Raw genomic sequence first — 26,071 nt, 5'->3', positions numbered from 1 at the left:
CTCAGGTCATCCGCCCACCTCGGCCTCCCAAAGTGCTGGGATTACAGGCGTGAGCCACCGCGCCCGGCCAAGAGCACTCCTTCTTTTGTGGCCTGGCAGGTGAGCAGGAAACACTTCAGTCCCTGAGCTATGCATCCACACATCAGACGGAGCACAGTAGTTAAAAGAAAAAGAACCATCAAGTCTTGGAAGGTGGAATGTGGTCTCACTTATTATATCACAGCATCAGAGGCTCCTTTTTAGACTGCAAGGACCTCAGACTTATCTAAACCAGACATGCAAATTAGCACAGGCCCAGAGGCCCAAAGCCCGAGAGGAAGCATATGTGGCCATGTAAGAATTTTAATAGAAATTGAAATTATGACTCATAGCAAAAAACTGCCTCTCTCTAACCTCCTCTAGTATATTGGGCAAGGCTGATAATTATTTTGCAGACAGGCCCAAAAGGCCAAAGGCTTCTTAAGCTCAAAGATTTTTCAAAATGATACCAAGAATGACTTTCATCTCTTTGGAAGAGTGATACCTAAGACTTATCAAGCACAGGCCTATTTGTGGTGTTACTAAGGGCTCTTAAAGATCTTCATGGGAAGAAATTCCGTAATTTCTTGTGAATCCATTCCAAACAGGGAAATGGCTCATTGCAAAGGAAAGAACTCTGGGCTGGGGGGTCAGAACTCCTTGCTTTGCCTCTCATCTCTGTCAGTTATGAGCTGTGTGGTCTGAGGCAAATGACTTAACCTCTCTGAACCTCTTAGTGAACCTCTCTGTAAAAGGTAGATACTTGGCAGGGTCGGGAGAGAGTGGTGTGATTATTCCTAAATTTAAGAGTTTGGAAAAGCAAATAGCACACTGGATCCTCACAGGGATCGTTTGAGAATAAATGAGACCACGCATATGAAAATGCTTTCTAGGGCCGGGCGCAGTGGCTCATGCCTGTAATCCCAGCACTTTGGGAGGCCGAGGCAGGCGGATCATGAGGTCAGGAGATCAAGACCATCCTTACTAACATGGTGAAACCCTGTCTCTACTAAAAATACAAAAAATTAGTCGGGCGTGACAGTTGGTGCCTGTAGTCCCAGCTACTCGGGAGGCTGAGGCAGGAGAACGGTGTGAACCCGGGAGGCGGAGCTTGCAGTGAGCGTCACTGCACTCCAGCCTGGGAGAGAGGGCAAGACTCTGTCTCAAAAAAAAAAAAAAAAAAAAAAAAAAATGCTTCTTTCTATATTCTAAAGCATCCTACAGAACTCTAGCTGATACTCTTTTTCAGAGTTTAACTCATGAGACATAAGAAGTTAATTTTTCTTGTGTCAACCAAAGATAATTTCTTCTGGTTCTTCCTTTATTGGAGCAGGATTGAGTAAATATTCAATGGTATTTACTGAATATCAACAGGGCTGGAAGAAAAGAGTCAGGAGAAAACTCACAATTAAAGACCACAAGGTAATCTGTAATTAGGTCCATAAATAGCCTGTGAATGAGGTGAGGCTCCGAGAGGGGACTATAGCCTTAAGGAGGAAGAAAAACGTATCTCGAGGCAAATAGGACTTGAATCGGGTTTTGAAGTGTGTGTTGGATTTTGACAGATAAAGTAATTGTCCCACTTAATTCTACCATCTTTTCTTTAGAATATGCCAAATACAAGAATTTAAACTTTATCAAAGAGGCATGTTAAGCCTCTTTTTAAAATTTTTATTTTGAGGCAGGGCCTCACTCTGTTGCTCAGGCTGGAGTGAAGTGGCGCAAACTTGGCTCACTGCAGCTTTGACCTCCCAGGCTCAAGCAATTTTTGTGCCTAAGCCTCCCAAATAGTTGGGACCACAGGCCTGTGCCACCATGCCTGGCTAATTCTTTTATTTGATGTAGAGCTTGACTCTCACCATGTTGCCTAGGCTGATCTTGAACTCCTGAGTTTAAGTGATCTTTCCGCCTCGACTTCCCAAAGTGTTGGGATTACAGGCGTGAGCCACCACACCTGACCCATGTTAAACTTCTTGATCTTACAGATCCCCGAGATAAGAAAGAAAGAGCCCACTCACATCCTGGATAGTGTTTCTAGCCTCCATATTTCCTCCTCAAAGACTTCTTTTCTCCAACAAGGATATTTCATGAGAAATATGCTCTTTATTATCTTAGATAAGGGCTTCTGAAGAGAGAGAGTTATTAAATCTATAAAAAGAGATTAGAAAGGCTTTTGTATTAAAATAACAAATGATGTTTCCTATACATTGGCCTTTGACTAGAAGATGCCCTAAGCTCATAGATCTCTGTCTGGCACAAAAGAAGCTTCTCTGTCTCTTTCTCTCTCCAGATAGATGAAAGAAAGAATTTGGGTGATGAGAATTTGGTTACACAAGTTTCTTTTAAATACCTTCCAGCTACCAAATCCCTTCAAATAACCTCCGTGTGGTGGAATTTCTAAATCAGTATATTAGGCAGAACCAACACATTTGGAACACTCTGTACTGAGGTGGCCCCCAGTAGACCACTGTGGGCCTGTCCTTTTTTCTTTCTAAAGTATTTTGGGACCCTTCTCCTCTAAACAGCCAACGGGGATCACTTTTAACTTCTATTATGAACCAAGCAATGGCAATGAAGCTGCATCAAGCAAGGCCGACTGCATCTGGAGTCTTTGCTCTGTCGTCTGGAGTGGGATGAGTGTGCAGTGTCAAGGTGAAGCTTGGTAGAGATGGCAGGCCTAAAATAGTAACATCCCAGAGTCTGCAGATAAATTAGAAGACATGCAAAACCCAAATGGCCCATCCAGTGGATGTGAACTGCCACTGAGAACTGCAGCAGAGCTCTACCCTGCCAAGCACTCAGGGTCATGAAGGCTCCTCCTTGGCAGTGCAGGAGGAGTCACTGTTGGGCTGAGTTCAATGGGAACGAATGGGGAGGGTGCTCTGGAGATCACCAGCAACAGTCCCACAGCCTGGCACCAGTTCCCTGGCCCACTTGGAGGTTTACCTAATGTCACTTCCTTTACTAAAATGCAGCAGGGCTCATGCATTCATTGTCACCATCATTAATGTTGCAGAGCACATGGGCGCCTATGAGGGTCTTGATTTACTCAGGGTGCATCTAAGGGCAGCTCTGATAAGCAGAAAGACCAAAGACAGCCCAGGGAAGGCAGAAAGAGCAAAGTGGGAACTTCTGAGTGGCCAGGAGCAGTGCCTGGCCTGGCACTTTCTGGCACAGGGGTGAGAAGAGGCGAACTCTGTAGTGGCAGGAAGTCACCTTTCTGCTCCAGTGAAGCACTGGGATGAAGCCCTGGCTCTCAATACTGGGGCAGTGCCGGGGCGGGACATTCCAGAGCAATGGAAGGAGATTATTCTAAGAACACAAGTGCTCAGCTCCAACGTTCTCCTTATCCCTTCATCTACCAAGGGCACAGGCGAATTTATGAGGGAAATGGGGCAGGGTGGGGCAGCTGGAGCATCCTGGACGTGTCTTTAAGATGCTTTAAGTTGATTTTGACATCTCTTCCTTCTTCTCCTTGGGAACCATGGGTTTATGAAGCTTACAGAGGCAGAGGATTACCCATGAAACTGATAGACCTATGAAATTATTTGAGGGAAACTTTATTTCCCTGTAATAATAAATTTATTAAATTTATTGAATTTATCCACCCCATTCTTATTTTGCTTTGTTTTTGAGACAGGGTCTTGTTCTGTTGCCCAGGTTGGAGTGCAGTAGTGCAATCTTGGCTCATGGCAGCCTCGATCTCCCGGGCTGGAGCAATACTCCCGCCTCAGCCTCGGAGTAGCTGGGACTATAGGAACACACCACTACACCTGGCTACTTTTGTTTATTTTTTGTAGATATGGGGTCTAGTTGTGTTGCCTGGGCTCAAGCGATCCTCTCACCTTGGGTTTCCAAAGTGCTGGGATTACAGGTGTGAGCCACTGTGCCTGGATGGTTTCTTAAATTCAGTTTATTGAAATTCTTATTGATAGAGTGTTACTCAATATAATACTTTCTTTTCTAAATCTCTTTTCTTCCTTTATCCTCTTAAATATAGTATTAAATACAACAGGATATGTGTACAATTATATAAATTATAAAGCATAACAAAGAAAAAAAATCTGTGAAACCACCACAAATGATGCTTCCTATATGTTGGCCTTTCACTAGAAGATGCCTGAAGCCCATTTGTCACCATGTGGCGTGGAAGAAGCTTCCTCTCTCTCTCTCCAGAGATGGATAGAAAGAAAGAATTTGACTGATGAGCATGAACAAAGCACGTTTCTTTTAAATACTTTGCAGCTCGATTACCACCGCCCCACCCCACCTGGCAAACAACCTCTTTATAGTGGAATTTCTAAAATTCTAAATTGCTAGATTGCTTCTTGAAATGCAAATAAGATTGATTGCATTGGGTCAGGCTCCTGATTTTTTAGATGGTAGCAGGAGTCAATAGATGAATATATCTTAGCAACTAGACAACATCAGCTACTTGGGGGAAATGCATGATGGGGGTGGTAGATGGAGTAGGAAAGGGTCATTTTGGAGCCCTTGCCATTGCCTAGGTGGGGAAGGGACGAAGGAACAGGCTCTCTTCTGTTTCTGTTTCATACTAGCTTTGTGATTCAGGCTTAACATCATACCTGTGATTCAGGTAAAATGGGAATAATCATAGTGCCAACTTAACAAGGTTTTATGCAGGATAAATGTGAAGTGAATAGGAAATTTCTTGGCACATAGTAGGTGCTTAACAAATGTTAGCTCTTATTGTGGCTGCCTGGGGCGTAAGTTAAGAAAGGAAGGTGGAATTGAGCAGAAGGTACATTCTCCCTGCAATGTCACCTTTCCTCGGCTTGGCGTGTCCTCAGCCTCCTCCTGATGGGCAGAGACCTGAAGGGCCTGTGGAGTCTAGTTGACAGCAGGATCCTGTGGTGGTTGGGCCAAGAAGGGGCTCTGGTGCCATCATCTTGTGATGGAAATCTTCTCTTTATCAGTCTTGCCTCCTTGCTCAGGGATGGGACTGATCACAGCTTCCAAAGAACTACCCTGGGGTCCCATGCAATGGAAATTTAGGGTAGGGTAGGGAGGAAAGGCAATGCCACACCAGCAACTGCAGTGGATAGAGCCAAAACATCCACCTTGTAGAAACATCTCAAAGGGTTAGTTCTACACCAAACTGCTGGGGAATAGTTTAAGGTACTTTGCCTATTATTTTCATCCATCCATCCATCCAATAGTCCCTACCTTCAAGATGCTTCCCATCTCACAAGACAGAAGACTGCTGGGCTGGAATCTATTGAATGCTGTATTGGTAAAACAGTGGGTATAAGCAAAGCATCCTGGGGAAGGGTGGACAAGACCATAATGAGGTGATGCTGTCTGATCTGACCACGGCCCTAAAGGGTGAGCGTGGTTTCCTAGAATATGGATTGGGGGTGGGGACTGAGATGGATGAAAGGTATACCCAGCAAAGGGAGAATGGGGAAACATTATTCCAAAGCGTGGTTGAAGAGAGAGTAGACAGGAACCAAGTCATGTTTGAAGGACAGGTCTTTGGGTCAGAACCTAAATGGGCAAAGCTTTATTACTGAGCAAAACTATCACACCTCTATGCTCCAGGGGGATCCAGACAGTTCTGGAACTTGTCTCTAGTGGTCCCACAGAGCTGAATCTGGATGGTCTTCCAATAGGAACACATTGAAGGGCAGGTGATCACCTTACAGTCCCTCAGGTTATGGTGGTGACTCAACTGGGTTTGAGTAATTAAAAGAAACCCCAGGATGGCCCTGTTCCCAGGCAGAACGCGGGCTCCTATGAACTCTAGGTGGTCACCCCTAGTTGTGTCCGTGGCGTGCACAACCTCTGGTAGCTTTGAGGACATCTGAGTTCCCTCCACAGTGGGGTGTATGGTGATGCGTTTAATTAAAATAATTCATCAATTAACACAGAAACTGGGGAGAATGATCATTGGAAGATATTGTTGTTTGTGTCTATTTCAAAAGAATCCTCAAAGAAGTAAAACCTACATACACAAAATTCCTCCTCTGATGTAATAGGCCCGCCTCTAATAAGGCAGTGAACTGATACTCAGTCTTTTGCCTTATTATCCTGGAACAAATTTACACTTGTCTTAGGAAACGGGCTAACTGTTTCCAATAATTTAAGTAAAGTGTGTCCTAGTCGCTGTGTGAGCCACACGTGTGCAATAGCAGTTCGCACAGCACACCCACGAAAAGAAATAACAGTCCTTTTACTTAGAGAAAGGAAGGATAATGGTTACTTAGAAAGTGTCCCAGACAAGCTGTCAAATTGAATTCAGAGAGCTGGAGTCTGACTCCAGGACAGGGCGGGCTGGCTAAATTCCCGAGGGATTGGGGTTTCCTGCCTGCTCCAGCTTAGAGACAACGAGTCTTTGTTTCCAGTTCTCTCGCTCTCCCTCCTCCCCCGATCTCTGTTTCTCTCTGTCACCCTCGTTCTTTCTCTCTCTCTCTCTCTGTCTCTCTCTCTCTTAATCTCTCTCTCGTGGAAAAAAAAAATGCAACTCTCTGAAGAGGGTCAGATAGAAAGCAGACAGAACATTAACTCAGGAATTTCAAAGGAAAACAGATTTTAAAAAATAAAATAGAGAGAGCAAGCTACTGTCTATCCCATAAGCATAAATCTTGCCTTTGGACCACAGAAACAGCATACACACACACACACATACACACAAACACACACACATGCGTGCACACACACACACACATCAAACAATCATCCCTGCTTTTGCTAAGAATGGCTAAGGCACATTTCATCATGAAGGAAGAACATATAATGACAATGTTCTTCACAGGCTCTCCCGTGAGGCCGCTATACCCTCCAATTTGAAGTGTGTGTGAGCTGACGTAGATGGAGCCTGTGGGGCCACACAACCTGCTGCATGAGAGATGTTATTTACTCCCTAAAAATAACAGGAGATGACCTCACAGTATTACAGGCCTTTTCCTTCGGGTACACATGTTCCAGACCTAGCCCCCATACGCTGCGCTCTACAAGGCAACACACACACAGCCCACCTCCACACCGAGCACCAGCTCACGCCCTCCCGCACAGACACACACACAAGGCTGCCAAATGCCCACCTTCCCAAGTACTGCACCCGGGAGCGCATCAGCCTGACACAGGCAGTGCATATTGCAAGGGACAAAGATGCCGTACTTGGGAACCTGTTCTCCAGGAGAAATAAGGCAGAGATGTCTTGAGGCATTTTTTGAGTTATGGAAAATCTCTAAGATATATAAAAATAGAGAGGAAAGTCTAGTGAACCCTGAGGCCCCACCACCCTGCTTCAACAATCATGGATTCATGGTCAATCTTATTTCAGCTCCATGCCCACCTACTCTGCCCTCCCTGGCCCAATGGTTTTGACACAAGTCCTTGACTCTCAGCTCCTTCACTGAGCTTCTTGTCTCACAATGAAACATCTAACTGCACCCGGTTTTTCAGGTTCCAGGAAGCCATGGTGTACAGGCTCTACCCCAGGCTGTCTTCCTGAAACCCACATCAAACACCCAGGTCTCAGTTATTCCTGCAAGGGCTCACCTGGGCTCCTGTCTCCAAAACCCAACTTGAAAACTCACACACTCACCCCAGCAAACATGCTGGTTTCCTTGATGCCTTCCTCCTTCCCTTTGCTTCAATATCTATTTCCAGCTCTGCCGTGCTGCATCTTGCTAGAGGCCTCCATCTTTTACTACGACCTCTAAAATCATAAAGGACATCCATATAGGAGCTAAATGCAGGGGAAAATTGAAAGACGTGGTAATATATGTGAATTGCCCTCACTCCAAAGCACAGTAGTTCCTTACTTACTTAGCTGTCTGTCTCTCTGTTTGACTAGAACCTGCTTGAGGGTAGGTAGTGTGCTGTGTTTACCATAGTTTCAGGGCTCAGCCTGGTATTCTATGCAGAGAAGATTCTCCATAAGAAAGAAATGAATGAATGGAGGAGAGCATGAATCACAGAATTTAGGTCCATTCCTGACGAAGGTACCATGTATCTATAATATCTGCCTACATAGGAATAAATGTATATATTTGTCTTCACTCTCTGTGTGACCGTGGCTAGGTCCACACCTTCTCTGGCCTCAGATCTCTTCTGTTCTATAAGGGATTTGGAGAAGATGTTCGGCTTGAACATTAATGATTTTCCATCTCTTCATTACACTCAGAAAATTTCTTGTGTGTAGCATGCATTGTTGTATTTTGATTACATGCAGTTTTATATTTCCTTCATATTTCATAGGTGTGTCTCCCTAAATAGTTGTTTTTTTGCTTTGTTTTTTGAGACAGAGTCTCACTCTGTCACCCAGGCTGGAGTGCAGTGGTGTGATCTTGGCTCACTGCAACCTCTGCCTCCTGGGTTCAAGCAATTCTCCTGCCTCAGCCTCCCGGGTAGCTGGGACTACAGACACATGCCACCACACCTGACTAATTTTTTATTTTTAGTAGAGATGGGGTTTCACCATGTTGGCCAAGCTGGTTTCGAACTTCTGACCTCAGGTGATCTGCCCACCTTGGCCTCCCAAAGTGCAGGGATTACAGGCATGAGCCACCGTGCCCGGCCCCCTAATAAGTTTTAAAGCAGCTTGGCTATCTATGTATAGTATCCTTCACAACCCTTGGTATGGTGTTAACATCTGGTAAACCCTCAAAAATATTGCAATTAGCGGCTGGGATACTGTAATTAGGAGGCCAAGGTGGGTGGATCACGAGGTCAGGAGGTCGAGACCATCCTGGCTAACACGGTGAAACCTCGTCTCTACTAAAAATACAAAAAAAAATTAGCTAGGTGTGGTGGCGTGTGCCTGTAGTCCCAGCTACTCAGGAGGCTGAGGCAGGAGAATGGCGTGAATCCGGGAGGCGGAGCTCGCAGTGAGCCGAGATCACGCCACTGCACTCCAGCCTGGGCGACAGAGCGAGACTCCATCTCAAAAAAAAAAAAAAAAAAAAAATGTAATTAGCTTTCAATAATAATGTTAATTACTACTATGATTTTTACTATAATAAATTAGAATAACAATTTACTATCCTTATTATAACTTTTATTGAGCACTTATTGGTGTGTCAGACACTGTGCTGATTTATGAGTTTTACATCACCCCTGAAGGGGCACTACAATTATCCTCATTTATACATGAGGAAACTGAGGCAGAAAAGTGTAAGCACCTTGTCCAGGTCACAGTCTGAGTCCAGAGCCCGAGTTTTTAATCAGTATGCTATAATGCTGAAATAGGAGACCAATGCCCACCTTAGGTAAGTTGAGAGTATTAAAGAATCCTTAAGATGTTGTCAGATGCTTGAATCAAGTATGCTGAGATAATGATTCCAGAAGCAGCCTAGAGGAAGGACAGAACACACCAAAGGCCCAGACTTGAGTCTCGTTCTGCTTCACCACCTGGGTGCCTTCTAAGGAACCCTGAAATCTCTCTGTGCCTTGTTTTCATTATCTACAGAAGGGGGATAACAATACCACCAGCCTGGTCATCTCATGGTGGTGGCACCAGAGGGCACAAACGGGATAATGGATAGGAACGTGCTTGGCAAACCCTACCGGGCTGCCAAAATGCTGTTGTTACCATGTGCACGGCTCCTGCCACCTAGGACTCTCCTGGAGAGAAGCCAGCCTCTCGTTAACATGGGCTTCAGCACCAGCCAGGCATTTCACTCTAAGGGACACAGAAAGGTAGTTTCTCCCCTCTCTTTTCCATACTTAGCATGCAAGCCGACAGACTTTTTATCCATTAGCCAAGGCAATGGCTGGAGATGGCCATTCCGCCTGCAGTGGGGCTGCGGTTTTCGGTTTCCGCATTCAATGGCAGTCCTGAAAGGCTCCAGGCTGGGGCTGGAAGCTCAATGCTCCACAGGCCCTTGGCTGGTTGATGAGTTCCAAGAGTTAATAAACAAGGAACTCAATATCCTCTGTCTTTTGGAAAGTCAGAGGTATTTAAACAGATTCAGCATGAGGAACTAAGGAAATGAGGGCTTAGGCATGCAAAGAAGCTCTGAGGAGGAGATGTGCTGATTCTTGCACGCTGCTGGGCCAGCTGAGTGTGCTGGGAAGGCCTCTGGCAGGGTTTGCCCAGAAAAACAAAGTGAAGCTCTGACCTGGGACCAGGGCAGACACACGCACATCTGCAGCCTGGAGGACTGGAGAGAACGAGGTGTGGAAAGTCAGTAGCCCTGGCTCCAGGACTCTCATAGGCTTGAAAAGGCCACTTAACTTCTGCAACCCCAGTGTCCTTCCTATAAAATCACGTTACCAACACCGTATCTACTTTTCAGAGGACTGAATGAGGACATGTGAGAAAGAAATTTCTGAGCTGCGCTAATGTACAGTTGTCAAGATCAGTAATATCATGCATCAATAAAATCAGTCATCAATGACAATGACAAAAAACTAATCAAGATCGTACAGTCTCTTCACTTACCTACACTTTTATCAATATACCCGTAGGGCCTGCTATTCTTTTTCTAGGACAATCTGGGTCCAGACAACTGCCCAGTGTGCCTCCAAGAAAATCTGGAGTAGCTCTACCATGGGCCTCATTTCTGTCTAGTTTGTCTCTGTTCTATAAAGCAGGCTTCTCTAGCTTGGCTGCAGCTTGGCTGATAGGAATAACCCGGAGAGTTCTAAAACACTTCCAATGCCCAGGAGTCACCCTTGGAGATGCTGAATTAATGCATCATTTTTTGGCACTTGGGCATCAGTATTTTTTTTATTTTAATTTTTGCACTTACAAAATTTTAGTAAAATACGTAACATAAAATTTACCATTTTAACCATTTTAAGTGTACAATTTAGTGGCATTAAGTAGGTTCACAATGCTGTGCAGCGATTACCACCATCCAGCTCCAGAACCTTCTCATCTTCCCAAAGGGAAACTCTGACCCATTAAACACTAACTCCCTATTTCCACTCCTTGCCACTCCTGGTAACCACCACCTACCTTCTGGCTCTATAAACTTGACAGTTACCTCCTATGAGTGCAATCATGCAAAGTGTGTCCTAGAGTCAGTATTTTGAAAGCTCTCCAGTGATTCTCTGTGCTGTCAGAATTAAGGGCTGATGCCAAGCATAAGTTGTGTATTGGTTCATCTTTGGAAGGAGAGAAGAGTTTATGGATGAAGATGGAGCTGATAGTGGGAAAACTGCATGGACAGAAATCAAGTAATGCAAAACATTCACATCTTTGCCCAAGTTACATTTAGGCTAGGTATTGCTTTTGCAGAAAGGCAGCTGGAAGAGAAAGGCTGTATTTCTCAGAAAGTGAGGGGGTTCTAGTCTAATCCTCTAACCTGGTTTGAGTCCTTGCTCTGCCATCTAGTAGCTGTGTACCCTTCAGTGAGTCACTTAATAGTGCTGAACCCCACTTTCTTTGTCTGCAAAATAGAGATAATAATATCTACTTCAAAGACCCAGTGCAAGGCTCCAAAGCAAAGTATGTGAAGGTGTCTGATATATTCCAAAACCCTTTATAGATGACAGTTGTGGCTACTATTGTAAATGGATAACAATAGCTTTTATCCTAGTTTATTCTTTTAAGTGCCTTAGCCTTGATAAACTAAAGGTAGAGCATAACTGCTCTAGCTGGATCCAATCCATGTCCATAGAATATTTAATTTAAAGGGGCTTCAAGATTGTTCTAAATTAATTTTTAAAATCTAGTCTTACTTCCTGGGCACAAATAACCCCTAGAGATTGCAGCCATTTTCAAGAGATAAGCTGGAAGGGTGATTATACAATTTTAAAGCAAAAAGCCATTCTAATTTGATAAGTGCTTTGAAGACACATTAATAGACAGCATCTCCTCAACTTCTTTGCTTTGTGTTTAATGCCAGCACCTGCCCTTTGTGGACTGCACCAGTGTGCACTCACACACACAGACACACACACACACACACACACAGCTCTGGTGCTCTTGATGAAGTCTGGGTTTGTTTGGGGCTGTGTGTGTCTTATTCAAAGAAGATGGAGCCAAGGTTGCCTGATGTCTTCTAATAGCTAATAGATAGTGATTAGAGCAGAGCAGGAGAGCCAGTGAGAGGTGGGGAGGAGGCAGGGAGGGAGAGAGGGAGGGCTTGGTTAGCTTTGTCTTGCTAATGTACTTTGTTTTGTGGCTTGATGGGTCGTTCAGACAGATTCAGACCACCTCACAAGGGGAAGGCATAGAGGAGCAAGGCAGCTCAAGTGGAGAGCTTTACTGGGGACAAAAGATGCACCTGCAAAGCGCAAGCTTAATCGTCTCTAGAGGGCCAGGCCCGATGTTGGGAGATAAATGCCGGCACCACCTGAATGAGGTCCTGGCAGCATGCGTTTGCCTGGATACTACAGTTAATTCATTTCAGAAGAGGGGTTGCTACCCAGCAAGAGGGAGCTGCTCCTGCCATAAGCCTGAATGAGCCAGCAGTGTTACAAATGTCCTCCCTAAACACAAAAGGGCCAAGGGAAGGAAATGCGTGTGGCAGGTAGAGGACACAGCTGAACAATGAGGCAGGAGGAGGAGGAGGAGGAGGAGGAGGAGATGGTTAGCAACACATTTCAACTTGGATAAACCAGTTTCTAAACTAAACCCTATATCTGAAGCCCAGTATCAGAAAACATTTCATTAGCTCTGCTTCAGAGCCTCACTGGCTAATTCTGATATTGGTAGCAGGATGTAGCCTGAAGTGTTGGAGAAACTTAGAAAAATCCAAATTCAGCAGTTCAGAGGTTAGGGTTCCTCCCATCCCTCCCTTCCTCTTTCCCTCCCTCCCTTCCTTATAGCCTTGCTTTCCTCCCTCCCCATCTTCCTTCCCTTCCCTTCCTTCCCTCTCTCTCTCTCCCTCTAGTCATTTTTCCCCTTCTTTTTTCTTTCCTTCCAAAAAGTGGATCCCTATCCACAAATGAAATAAAACTCAGTATGTAAAACAAATCAAAGGACAGTGGCTCTTGAGCCCTCGCAATGTGAGCGCTCCTGTCATCTCCTTAGAAGCCAAGAGCTCCAGAGTCAGGGCTGGCCTCTTGCTGACAGAGTTCCTCTCATTCGTTTGACAGGAAACTGAGGTTCAGGGCCTGAAGTGATTTTCTCACAGGAAGCCAAAGGTGCCCTGACCTTCACTCTAATGCGTTTGCCACTAAAATGTATTTTCTCTCTTACAGACATTTGCAACAGCATGTTAAAATAGGTCGTCAAGTGAAATCTGACTCACAATGTAGAATGAATCCATAGAAATTCAGTTTTCATGACAAAACTCAAGAAACCTGATTTGGAAAGGAAAAACAGTGGCAGAAACAGGACTGGCTCAGGGTGGGATGGGAGAGAAGGAAACAAATGAAAAACACAAATGTTTAAAAGTGGATTCATTATGTTGTATAATTCTTCCACTAAATGTTCTGGTCATTATTAAATTATAAATTGTTAACAGGAAACACAAAGTGCTGTGTGATCAAAGTTGTAACCTTGGGCAAGACACCCAGCTAGTGTCTTTGGGTCTGTGTTTCCTTCATACCCTATGCAGATTTTGAGCCAAATGGTTTCTTCTCTTAGAAAAGCCTTTATTTCTCTGAAAGGTTATGCTGTGCTGCACTATATGTAACTGATCCTGAGAGCTTCTGCCTTTCTTATATATTTTGGGGAGGGTGAGTTAAAGAAAAAGTGGGGACAGAGAGCGAGCCAAGGAGGACAGAGTGCCTGCCACACTCTTATTATTCTTCAAGCTCCTATTCAAAAGTCCCCTCGTCTGTGGAATTTTTGCCATGCCACACAAATATTTTTTCCAGTCTCTCTCTGGTTCCTAATAATTATTTGTTCACATTTTTTTCTCCTTTAAACCAGGTACTATGAATTATTCACTTGTTTCAATGCCTGAAATCTAACAGTATCTGAACCACTCCTCACGATGTTTCATAAAGACGCTGAGGAATGCTATTGTGACGTGTACTAAAATCTTCACTGGCAAAAATCATTTGCTGAGGCGGTTTTCTTTCTCAACAAAACCAAACCAAACCAGACCAGACCAGATCCTTACGCCACCACTTTAAAAATGAATTGACATCGCTAAAATTTTTTTTGAGACAGTCACACTCTGTCGCCCAGGCTGGAGTGCAGTGGCACGAACTCGGCTCATTGCAGCCTCTGCCTCCTGGGTTCAAGTGATTCTCATGTCTCAGCCTCCTGAATAGCTGGGATTACAGGTACCTGCCATCACACCTGGCTAATTTTTGTATTTTTAGCTGAGATGGGGGTTTTGCCATGTTGGCCAGGCTGGGCTTCAAAGTGATCCACCCACTTCGGTCCCCCAAAGTGCTGGGATTACAGGTGTGAGCCACCATGACCGGCTGCTAAAATTTCTTAGGAAAAAAACCTTTAAAGGTAGACATGCTGGAAACCTTGAACTCTTCATTTCATTATTTTCATCAGAGAAAACTCCCAACTTTCAACTTTGAAAGTAAGCAGCATTCATTTTTTTCTAAAAGTAACATGTTTTCCTGCATGGAGTGACAACTTCAAGTTGTATCTTTGTGATATTATTACAAGATACTGTAAAACTTTCTTTACTGTATTTTTGCAACTGGTAGCACAAGTGGTGAAAATCTTTGGCTTCTTGTCTTTGTACGCTAGGAAAAGTTGAGTGGAACAAGCAAGCTGGTTTTCTGCAACAACCTTAACAGCATGGGACTGTGTCATGTCTGGTACAGAAGAAAATTTTAAGTGCACAAAAGAACAAACTTACCTTCTTTGACACTCAGTCGTGAGGACTGGTCTGTGTGGGAGGTTGTATTATAGGCCAGCAGCGAACCTGAGAGGCAAAACATAAACAGGTTATAACCAAAATGTTCTTCTGAGATCAAGAGTAGGAGATGACATGAGGAGGGAGTGGAAAGGGAAAGAGATGGAGAGAGGGGAAGAGGGACAGAGGACTCCTGGAAAGAAAGGAAAAGCGAATGGAATCCATTTGGTTGGAGACAATCATACAGGCCTGTAATAGCTTTATTACTTAATAACTATAATTACTTATGGAGTAAAGAGACAGAATACATTGGAATGAAATGCTCTCTGGGGAAACAAACACCATGACCCCTAAGCTGCCATATTCATAGTTCTGAAGCGCTGTGGTCTGTGCCATAGTCATGATAGGAACACAGCAGTGAGAATCAGTAAACCCAGGTCTGTTTCAGTTGTTATTAACTCACCATGTGACAGTTGGTGGGTGACTTGACATGTCTAGATTTTGATTTTTTTTCTTGAACTAGAGCAGAGGTTGGCAGACTTCTTCTATCAAAAGGAGATAGTAAATATTTTGGCTTTATAGGCTAACTACAGTCTCTGTTGCACAGTCTTCTTAGTTTTTGTTTTGTTTTGTCCTTGGGCCACTTTTGGCCAGATTTGGCCTGCAGCTTGTAGTTTGCCATGGCCTGGTGGAGAAGCCAGTATCACCCCTTCCTGCTGTGGTATCCTCTGGGTTTACGTACATACGGGTCCTTTCACAGGTGAGGGTAAGGTGCACTGGTACGTTACTGGTGGAGGGGGCACTGGGAGTTGGGAAGGAGGTGAGTGGTAGTATTCCAGTAGGAACTTTTGCTTCCCTTCACCTATGTCTAAGAGCACGCACTGAACCTGAGGAGTCACGCATTGAATTTTCTGCAATCTCAGAATGCTGATATCCAGTCTTTTAAAATTAAACTTCAATGCATACCTCTTCTGTACCCAGCACTTTGAAAAAACAATTTGTTGTTGTTGTTACATGTAAAACATATTCTCCCTTCTTTCCTAAAACTAGAATTTTTCCTTTGTTTAAAGTGAATTCGAGGTTGTATTTTGTGAAACTTAGGCATTTTTGCCATTCTCTTTGAGCTTCTCCTAAGGAAATTTTAAAGAGCCCTCGAAACGAAGGCTGGGATCTGCTTTTACAAAACACACCATAAGCTCAACACACGTGTTCGAGGTTAAGAAAATTCTTCTAAACAACCCTTTTCCCTGCTCCCTGTGGCCGAGTGGACTGGCTGGGGTGCCAGGGGTGGGAATGGGCTGTCAGACACTCCTATTTTTAGTCTCCAGTCATGGAAGGGATGCAGAAATGGAGCTGCTGCCTCACCCAGCTGTGGGCGTTTGGTTGTGTGCCTCAGAGAAAATGCGTTCACTACCCAAGCCAGACGATGAGGAAGATAATTTATTTATTTATTTATTTGAAACGGAGTTTCGCTCTTGTTGCCCAGGCTGGAGTGCAATGGTGCGATCTCAGCTCACTGCAACCTCCGCCTCCTGGGTTCAAGCAATTCTCTGCCTCCGCTTCCCCAGTAGCTGGGATTACAGGCATGCCTCAACATGCTCGGCTAATTTTGTATTTTTAGTAGAGACGGGGTTTCTGCATGTTGGTTAGGCTGGTCTTGAAATCCTGACCTCAGGTGATCTGCCTGCCTTGGCCTGCCAAAGTGCTAGGATTACAGGCGTGAGCCACCGTGCCTGGCTGAGGAAGAGAATTTTATAAGACTTGTCCAACTGCCTAGAACATGACTGTTAGTTCTAGCTCTGCAGCTCCAGATGAAAACAAGGAGAGGGATGACAGGGGTGGTACTGAGCCCGCTGTATGCCAAAGTGTGGCTATGTGGATGCCATTTTAGAAACGAGACCGTCACATGAATGAAACATCCAAGAGCCAGCTACATTTAGTTATTCCATTTTCAAGAATATCAATGACAAAGTAAGGCTGGGACAAGTTCCTGCTAATAGTCACGCACCAAAAAATGATGTTTTGGGCAAAGATGGACCACATATATGACAGCAGTAATAGTGTATTTTTACTGTATCTTTTAAATGTTTAGATGCACAAATATTTGCCATTGTGCTACAGTTGTCTACTATATTCAGTACAATAACATGCTATAGAGCTTAGCGAGCTAGGAGCCACAGGCTGTAGCATACAGCCTCGGTGTGTAGTAGGCTATGCCATGTGGGTTTGTGTAATACATTTTGTGGTATTCACATGAAGATGAACTATCCCCATCATGAAGCCAAGCACGACTGTATGTTTATCAAGCAAATGAGAGTTTAAAATTAGACCTGCCTCTTATCACTGACTAGCTTTGTGCCCTCCACTGATTTCCCTCATCTCTTTGAGCCACCAGTTTCTCATCTGTAAAATGGGCTAACACCACTTAATGGCATTGTGAAGATTAAATCAAATAATGCATGTAATGTGCTCAGAATGGACCTTGGCTCATAAGTGTTCCATGAATGCTAGCCATGATCGTTACTATTTTTACATCCTTTCTCCCACAGATGTCGCAATTACATACAATAGTTCTCTTTATACATGCGTTTACTGAGCGTTAGTCTTGTCCTCTGATTAAAGTTATGAATGGGTTCTGCTGCAATAAGAAACAATCCGGCACGACTGGAAGGAAGTGAAGAAATGGAACCGAACGTTCCGAGGGAATACAAAAAAACCCCAGAAGTAGGACCAAGGATGCTTTCCTCTCTGTCCCTGACGTTCTCTCCCTCAGGCTGAAACCCCACTGCTGGAGCAAATAAAGAAAAATGATGGTCTCCGAGGAGCAAACTGCCTGAGTCATTAGTGCAGATGTAGCCGAAAGCACGAACCTTAGATAAACCACATTTATTAAATTTCCCCCTTGGTGAAAGTTCTTCTCTGGGCACACATGAATTCCACAGGAAACTCCCAGAAAGCCGAGAGAAAGGGTCATTTGACCTCTCCAAAGCTTGCATGAAATACCTATTTCATGGCAACCTAGGAAAAGGATTTTGCCCTAAAGATTGTTCTTGGTTCAAGTTTCACTCCTGGAGGGAGAGGCTGCCTTCCCCAAGGAGGGGCTGGTTGGGGGCATCTGGCCTCTCTCCCAAGGGACCCAGATTCCCTCCTCTTCTCCGATTTCTACTTCATCAGCTCCCCAGGCTCTGTTTTCTGAAGCAGGCAGGTCCTCCTGGAGCCCGGCCTCCCTCTCTGTGGCTTTGGACTGCTTTCTCCTGCCTTGAGGCTCTTTCTGGCCTGACCCTGCCACAGGCCTGTGCTGCTGAGCTCCCCCTCCTTCCTGATACCAGCATATCAGGGTAAACAGGCCATGATGAAGAGGGGGGTATGCAATGCTCCCTGAACATGCACGGTGTGCCAGACGCTTTCCATCTATTCTCACTTAGTCCTTGCATAAGCCACGCAGAGCCAGCATTCCCTTATTCCTTTCTACAGATGAAAGGAGCAACATTCAGCGAAGTCATATTATTTTCCCAGGATCACACAGCCAGAGGGTGCAGGAGGCAGGAGCCCCATCCTGGTCTATCCACAAAACCTGTCCTCAATCTGGCAGACCCCCACCGCCTCCAGGCTAAATCGTAGAAAGAGGTAAAACTCTTTGTATTTTTAGTAGAGACGAGGTTTCACCGTGGTCTCGATCTCCTGACCTCATGATCCGCCCGCCTCGGCCTCCCAAAGTGCTGGGATTACAAGCGTCTCTACTAAAAATACAAAAAAATTTAGCCGGGCGTGGTGGCGGGCGCCTGTAGTCCCAGCTACTCGGAGAGGCTGAGGCAGGAGAATAGTGTGAACCCGGGAGGCAGAGCTTGCAGTGAGCGGAGATCGCGCCACTGCACTCCAGCCTGGGAGACAGAGTGAGACTCCGTCTCAAAAAAAAAAAAAAAAAAGAAAGAGGTAAAACTCACCTATGGGGTTGGGAGGCAGGGTGGTGGTTAGTTTTGTGGAGGAAGTGGTTGTGGGGTGGAGAGAGGGTACAGGGGGCTGAAATTCTACTCCTTGGCCTGGGAGGTGCTTATGCGAGTGGGTGGATTCACGTCATGTAGCGCACTTAATGATTTTTGCACTTCTCTCTGCATTATACTTCAGTTCAAACTGAAGTATAAGATTTGCCTACTTGGTTATTTGTAAGTTTCTGTATGTGTGTTTGTATGTATATATTTGTATATAGTGTATATGCATATACATATATCTATTTATTGGGGCATTTTTGCTCTAAAAAGCATAAAGTAGCTCCTGCTGAGAATAGAATGGCCTTCCCAAAGTGCAAGCATGGGGAAAAGATCATTTGCCATTCCATGTTTGAATCCATCTGCTGCTAGAGACAGTATCTGGATCTGTAAAGGAGAGGGGAGTGAGCAGTGTGAGGCTTTGCAGGTGTGGGGTAGAACCCCAGCAATCACGGTTTCTGCTGCTTCACATTCCCTCAACCGAACCTGCTTTTCATCGGGGACACCTGGGCCAGGGGACGCAAGAGTCCCAGTGCCAAAGCCTTTGTCTCCTGCCTCGCTGTGACCATAGAATTCACCAGTGCCCCCTCACAGCCAGCCTATGGAGTCCAGGTCTCCCTTTTCTCTGGGCTGCACTGCTATATCAACAGCTGTGGCTGAGTGTGCAGGAGCGGGAGGGTGTAAGGCTCTGGGCTCTTTCAACAACAATCCTGGCTGACTACGGAGTCCAGGGAAACCTGGCCTTTTGTTCAGCTGGAAATCTGTTCTCCTTCACCGGTCAAACCCAGGCCTGGAAGTGATAAGATTGCACCAGCTTAATTGCCCAGACCCAAAACCTCTGCCCGACCATCAGAGGCCGCAGGTGGGAAGACCACAAAACGCAAAATGTGTTTTCCATTAAAGTTTAAATTAAAAATGGGAATCAAGATGGGCACCTTTTCTGTGGTCTCCCGGTCGCGCAGTATATTTCATTCTTTTGAGCAGCCACTGTTTGAAGACGCAGTTTCTTAGTATTTTTTCCAGGTCAGACCCCGATTGACATACAAAACCAACTTGTTTGTAAAATTTAAAAAAGGCTCTTTTTCTTCCCGCCTCCCCGCCTCCCCCCGGGGCCTCGGGGCTCCCAGACATGCGCAAACTCCCCCCAGCGGCCCTGCGCCTGAACTGCCAGCCCGGCGCCCTCCGTTTCTTCGAGGTCCATCCCCGCGTTGGCCTGAGAAGGGACAAATCTCGTTCCCGCAGCAACTGCTGCGAAGGCTCCTCTGCCACACGGGGTGTGTCTGGGAGAGATACTGGTGGGGCCAACAGTCAGGCCCAGAGAAGGACAAAGTCAGCGTGGTGATAAGTTTGGCTTAATCGGCCTCCTTCCAGGAGGCCACAGGAAAGTTTTTGGAAAGCATTTATCTCTGACAACAGAAAATGCCGTGGGGGAAGTGGCCGGGCTGTCCACGTGGAAGGCCGGGAGTGAGGCTGCCTTGCCTGTGTGGCGAAGGCTGGCTTGCTGTCCCCAGGGCCGGGGGAACGTCGGCAACGCGAGGCCAGGGACTGGGACTCCAGAGGCCCGAGTCTTAGATACCAGGTGCTCTCAACAGGCTGGACGCCTTTGAACCAATTTCTGAAGCTGTCTGGGCCTCAGTGGTTTCAGCTTTAAAATGGGTATTGTAGATAGTTGTCCACAAGGGGGCAACCTTTTTTCCTTTGAAGACAGAGCCTCCCTCTGTCGTCCAGGCCAGAGTGCGGTGGTGCGATCTCAGCTCACTGCAGGCTCCCCATCCTGGATTCAAGCGATTCTCCTGCCTCAGCCTCCCAAGTAGCTGGGATTACAGGCGCCCACCACCACGCCTGGTTCATTTTTGTATGTTTAGTAGAGACGGAGTTTCACCACGTTGGCCAGGCTGGTCTCCAACTTCTGGCCTCAGGTGATCCACCCGCCTCGGCCTCCCAAAGTGCTGGGATTGACAGGTGTAAACCCTGGAGTTTCCCAGGACTCATGGGAATGACCCCAAGGGCCGTGACCACCCCAGCCATCACAGTCGTCCTTGCATTTCCTGTGGCGGCTGGGGGGAGGGGTGGTCGCCTGTGTGGCGTGTGACACAGCTCCTCTGGCACAGCTGACATGCCCAGGCGTGAAGAACAAGCACCTCCCTAGCATGCCTGGCCATCAGACAAGGTCTGTAGGGGCTTAGGGAACTGCTATTTCTTCTCCACCCTGGAAAATACATTTGCATTTAAAATGTAAAAGTCTAGCTCACCTCCCAAACCACCAGAATAAATAGTCAAGCACCTTTTGTGAAAGTGTAAATTTGATGCCAAAGCTTCTTATCCTATGAAGTTTTCCTTTTTCTAGACTTTATACTAAAGCCCAGAAAGATTAGATCAGAGAAGTGCCACCAACTTGGACCCTACTGACTTCCAACCAGCCACAGGCTCAGGTCCCCGATTCTGCTCTATCAACTTTCCTTCACCCTGCAGAACTTCCTCCACCGGAGTGAAGGATCTCAGCTATTTTCCATCCATCTCTTGCTAAAGTGGAAATATCTGAGCCTCACCTTCCTCTCCAACAAAAGGACAAGATGATAAAGCACAAAGAATCAGCACCCTCTCCCCTTGCCTTGACTCATCACCTCAAACTCTCTGCAAGCGCCGGCCTTCCTCCTAAGCACAAAACATCCACTGGAAGTCAGTCTGGAAAAACAATAAAGTGTTTGAAGGCTTTAAAAGGGTTTAAAGTGCTGGTTGTCACTGGGGAGTTCCTAGCAATCCAGAGCAGAAACAGAGCAGACACGATCGCCAGCACATGGTCTCCTGCAGGAGCTTAGCAGCCAGCCACCACCTCACACTAGGGGGTCTCCAAGGCTGGAACCCCAAGGTAGACACCAATTAAAAAGCAGCATGAATCTAAAAGCCTTTTCCCTGACAGTGGATCATTTTAAGTCTAGGTTCCTCAAAAAGATATCTCAATGCTATGTTGGGGCAAGTTTTTTTTTTTTAATTTAACACGATTATTTTAATTTTTTGCTTTCGCAGGCAGACATGTTTTTTCTGTCAGTGCACAGACCACTTTATAAATGAGCTTTTCCACCCAACATTGTATCCCAAGCACTTCTCATGGTGTTTCCCAATAATTATTTTAATGGCAGAACAACTACTTCCCATCTTGTGGATGTACTACTGTTAGCCACCATCCTCAACTCTGGATATCTGCCCTGCATTTTCAAATGTCTTCAGTATACAAGCTGGATTCCACCTCCTCTCCGCTCTGGAAATATGCTCCGCTAATAAGTCCCTTTTGGGAAACCTAATATTTGTATTGATTTGGGGACATTTTCTGTCTATAAATGTTCTTGAAAAGAAGCAATTCACTTTTTCTTGCCATGCTATACCCCCCAAAATGCCATCCTCTTCACCTCCACTTCAACCTTGTTATCTGGTCTTCTCCAATAGAAGGTCTCTCTACTGGTGACCAGTGACCACCTTCTCAGGCATTTGTCTCACTTCAGCATCCGTGTTCCCATTGTTAGGTGGCAGGAAGTACTAGGGGGCCTTGGGCTGTTTATGGACTGGTTAGGGCCCCGGGGTCATATGGCATGAATGGGCTTTCCCCACATGGAGAGAATGCCTTGAACATTCTCCCAACAAGGGCATCCGCCAAAGAGTCTCAAAGCACTGCGCCCTTTAACTAACAGTTCAGAGCATGCTGTCTATGCTGCTGTTGTCCTCTCTACTCCTGGCAAATGAAGGAAAGGGCTTAGGGTTCCTGCAAACTCCTGCTGGAATCAGGTTGCTTTGCTGCTCTCTCCTTCTCATGCTAACCTCCACACACCCACCCTGGCCTGCCTAGATCACTGCAGGACTCTGTTCAAAGATCCTTATTTTTTAAAATTCCACAAATGGTTAAAAGCTGAAAATAGGAATTAGAAAATGCTAATTATCCAAAGCTCTGAAAAACTGGGTGGAAAATTGTCCCCTTTTTTGAAATTGTTTCTTGGGCTGACCTCAAGTTGCAGCAAGACTCAGACATGAGGTAATTGCTTCGGAGCTAACAAATACTGCATCATCTACTTTCTCGCACTAGTTACCAGACGCCTCGGAAAGGTGACCGGAGAGCACAGAGGCACGAGTGGAAACTTTCAAAGCCATTTTTTGGATTTTTCATTTCTCCAGCCAGCACGTGTTGCCCCTGCCCCACGAGGAACACTGTCGCTGAAGGGACAGTGGATTCCAAAGATGGGGAGTTAAAGGTCCACCAAACCATGGAGAGCAAACAGAGCTCACCAACCCAGAGCCAGCCAGTCCAGGAAAAGCAGGTCCCAGAGGTGCTGTCTAAGGATCTCAACTTGCGAAGGGGGCTTAAAATCGTCAAGCCCCTGCCCAAAGCTAAACTCCTGCAGGACTCCCAGCTGCCTTGGCCATTCACAACAAACAGCATCTCAAGGCTGCCCTGTCTTTGCACAGGGCTGCTAGAACGCTCTTAGATAGTGTGAGCCCATGCCTGTGTTCCTGTGATCCTAGCACCATCTTTTCAGGCCCCAGGACAATCCTTCCATACTTAGGGGTAGCATTGATACCACCTGGCCTGGATTTCCAGCAGAGTGTTAAGGCTGAGGTTACCAGTGGGACTAAAATAATTCCATTCTTCTGCTCTGTGTATATTTCATAACAAATGAAATTCATATCAGACTGATGGGCACTTAGTGCTAGAGTACCTCATACTAGATAAATCTCTTGGACAACTGCCCGCTTTCTTTCTTAAGCTCGCCCTTTCCAACGCTCTTTTCCTTTTCTTGGCTGTACCAGAAGAAAGCCTCCAGTAGATCCTAACACACCTGCACCTTTGGCTGCTCTTCCTTATCAAGGAAGTGTGCAGATGGCAGCCCTGTCAAATGGGGTTAGGGGGTGCCAGAGCATCCCAAGATTAAGAGGAAGCTAATATGTAAATTATTTTCAACACCTTAAATCCAAAAGCCTTGAATCTAGAGTTTCCTGGAGGAATTTTAAATAATCACTTAGGAAAACACCAGCCAGGGCACCAGCCATCTCTATCTATGTTCAAATTGGACTAGTTTCTGGAAAGGTGGTCTCATGGGAAGAGTGTAACCAGCCTCTGCCAGACCCCTCCAGGTCACAGCTCTCTATTTTTCTCCATTTCTCATTTTACTTCTTTTGACACTTCAGGATTGGGTCTGCCCCTCCCAGGGTCTGTAGGAGCCCACGTGACCTTGGCAACACTACAGGCCCCACCATGCTGCTCCGGCGGCATCTGCGCAACATGAACGGGCAGCACTGACTTCCTCTCCCTGGGTTGGCTCCACGGGAAACGAGCAGGCCTTGCCGAGCTTCCTCCCAGCCCTGGGTGCTTGGGCGGCACTTACTTTCCCTGAGGTAACTGAGGTGTGACAACAGCACTTCGGTGTTGTAGAGGGTGGTGGCGCGGAGGAAGTCCTCCTTGTTCATTTTACACAGTTCCTTGCCATCCATGTTCTGGAAAAAGGATGTGTCGATCTCCATCAAGCTGTACTCCTTTATGGCCCACTCCAGCCATTGCCTCACGTGCTCCTGTGTCCACAGTGTGGGGTCTGCAGAGGAGAAGACGTTGTTAGCAAGGACTGCAGGGAGGTAGAGGCTCCCACCCCTTGTCCCTCTTTCTTTCCCTTCTCTCTCTCTGGGAAAGCTCCCTTCCAGATGGTTCCCCTAGAACACTCATCTGGCTCCATGGCATCTGGCGCTGCCTGAACCGCTTAGCACTCCAGGGAGGTGCTTAGCTCCCTCGCTACGTATCCTGACAGAGTACTCTTTAAAGTTTTGGAGAGCAGTTGGAACCTTTGCCTGAGAAACGGTGGCATCGAAATGAAAATAAACACAATTTCACAGACCCCGGGACCGGTGTCTCTGGAAAGGGGAACCATCTGTATTTTAAGAATATTAATGATTTCGTGAAAGAACACGGATCCCTCAGATGGCTATAGAAAAGAAACAGAGAGACTTTTACTGCAATTCCATCTATGCAGTTGAAAAACCCAGTGGTGTTAGTCTTGAACAGAAACCCAAACTAGATTTTCTCCTTTTGAGCGCAGCTGTGTAGAAATTTCTACCAGGGCATCCCCAAAACATTTTTTAGATATTTAAATACCCAAAGATGAGAGACGAGAGAAGCTTTTAGCTCTTGAGTGAACACAGGTAAGGTAACCACTGAGGCCATCTCTATGGTAGGACACTCATACCTCCTTCTCCTTCTCAGTGTGTGTGTGTGTGTGTGTGTGTGTGTGTGTTAGGGATGTTGCACTTTCAGCACAAGTGATGAGTTCCAGCAGGTTCCACAGTAGGCAGAACTCTTTTATCACTTATCACAGTCTGAAGCACATCTCTTTACTTGACAACCAATTATTAGTGGGTCCAATAAACACCTTAAATATCCTTATCATAGAAGAAAATTACATGACGCTTGCCTTCAAGAAATACTCATTCCCATGAAACAGGTAGGCAAGCACACCACTACTAAGCAATGGATTGTGTGGCAGTGGTTCAAGGACTCATAAGTGGAAGGGAATAGTGAAAATTTGGAGAGTCAAGGAAGACTTCCTGGAGGAGGAGAGACTCGGCATTTTATTGTAAGTCAGCCATTAGCCTCCGCTTCTAATGAGCCTGTTTGATTTAACATATTTATTAGACAGGAATATCTGTGCTACCCCTCAACCAACTCACCCTCTCATTCTACAGCGTCTGTGAAGGCTCTTGGCAAAGCTGGGAACCAGGATTGAATGACTAGGAGCGGATGTGGGGAAAGAAGGAAGGCTCACACTTCACAGCTGGGCAGCCAGAGGCAAGTTTCCCAGCACTTTTACACAAGCATCCACCAACTGCCCTTGGACTCTCCATCCCACCTTGGTTTTTATGTGTGAGAATCTGGGTGGCAGGGCCCGAGTCTGCTTTGCAAAGTGCCCAGGCCCTGCCCATGCATGAGAGTGGCTGCTGTGTTGTGCTGAAGGTGGAGGAGCTGGCAAAGGGGAGGAGTTAGGAGAGTTTGGGTCCACAGGTCACAGCCTGCTGCTGAATGTCATTCCAACAACCTAATGCCCCGTGAGCAGTGACGGCTCAGATGGTGGGTGCTATGTGCCACCTGCTCCGCGAGCCCTATTTTTACTTACCAAGGAAATCTTTTAATATCCCCATTTTACAGGTGCAAAATGGAGTCTTAAAAGGTTAAGTCCTTTGCCCAAAGCCCCATCGCTGGTAAGTATCTGGGCTGGGGTTCCAACAGAAACCATTACAGGACTTCACTAAGCTGAAGAGGTGGGTTCCCCCAAAGCCCCTTTCCTCTTCTCACCATCCTGCTTTACCTCACCTGTGAGTTACACTGCTCTGATGCCAAAAAGC

At 45.9% G+C, this 26,071-nt stretch overlaps 1 protein-coding gene across 1 annotated transcript in view; it reads right to left on the bottom strand.

Moving 5' to 3' along the window:
* Positions 1–26,071, bottom strand: part of FLI1 (Fli-1 proto-oncogene, ETS transcription factor) — a 119,508-nt gene that overhangs the window by 16,512 nt on the left and 76,925 nt on the right. The window contains exons 4-5 of the mRNA XM_032167874.2: positions 24,070–24,273; positions 14,715–14,780 (exon numbers count right to left, since the gene is read on the bottom strand). Of these exons, the coding sequence (XP_032023765.1) occupies positions 14,715–14,780; positions 24,070–24,273 (270 nt within the window). The remainder of the gene's footprint in view (positions 1–14,714; positions 14,781–24,069; positions 24,274–26,071) is intronic.

Source organism: Hylobates moloch, unplaced genomic scaffold (genome assembly GCF_009828535.3).
Source record: "Hylobates moloch isolate HMO894 unplaced genomic scaffold, HMol_V3 SCAFFOLD_11, whole genome shotgun sequence".
NCBI lineage: Eukaryota > Metazoa > Chordata > Mammalia > Primates > Hylobatidae > Hylobates > Hylobates moloch.
Note: the sequence above shows the minus strand (reverse complement) of the source record. Positions and strands in the feature narration are given on the sequence as shown.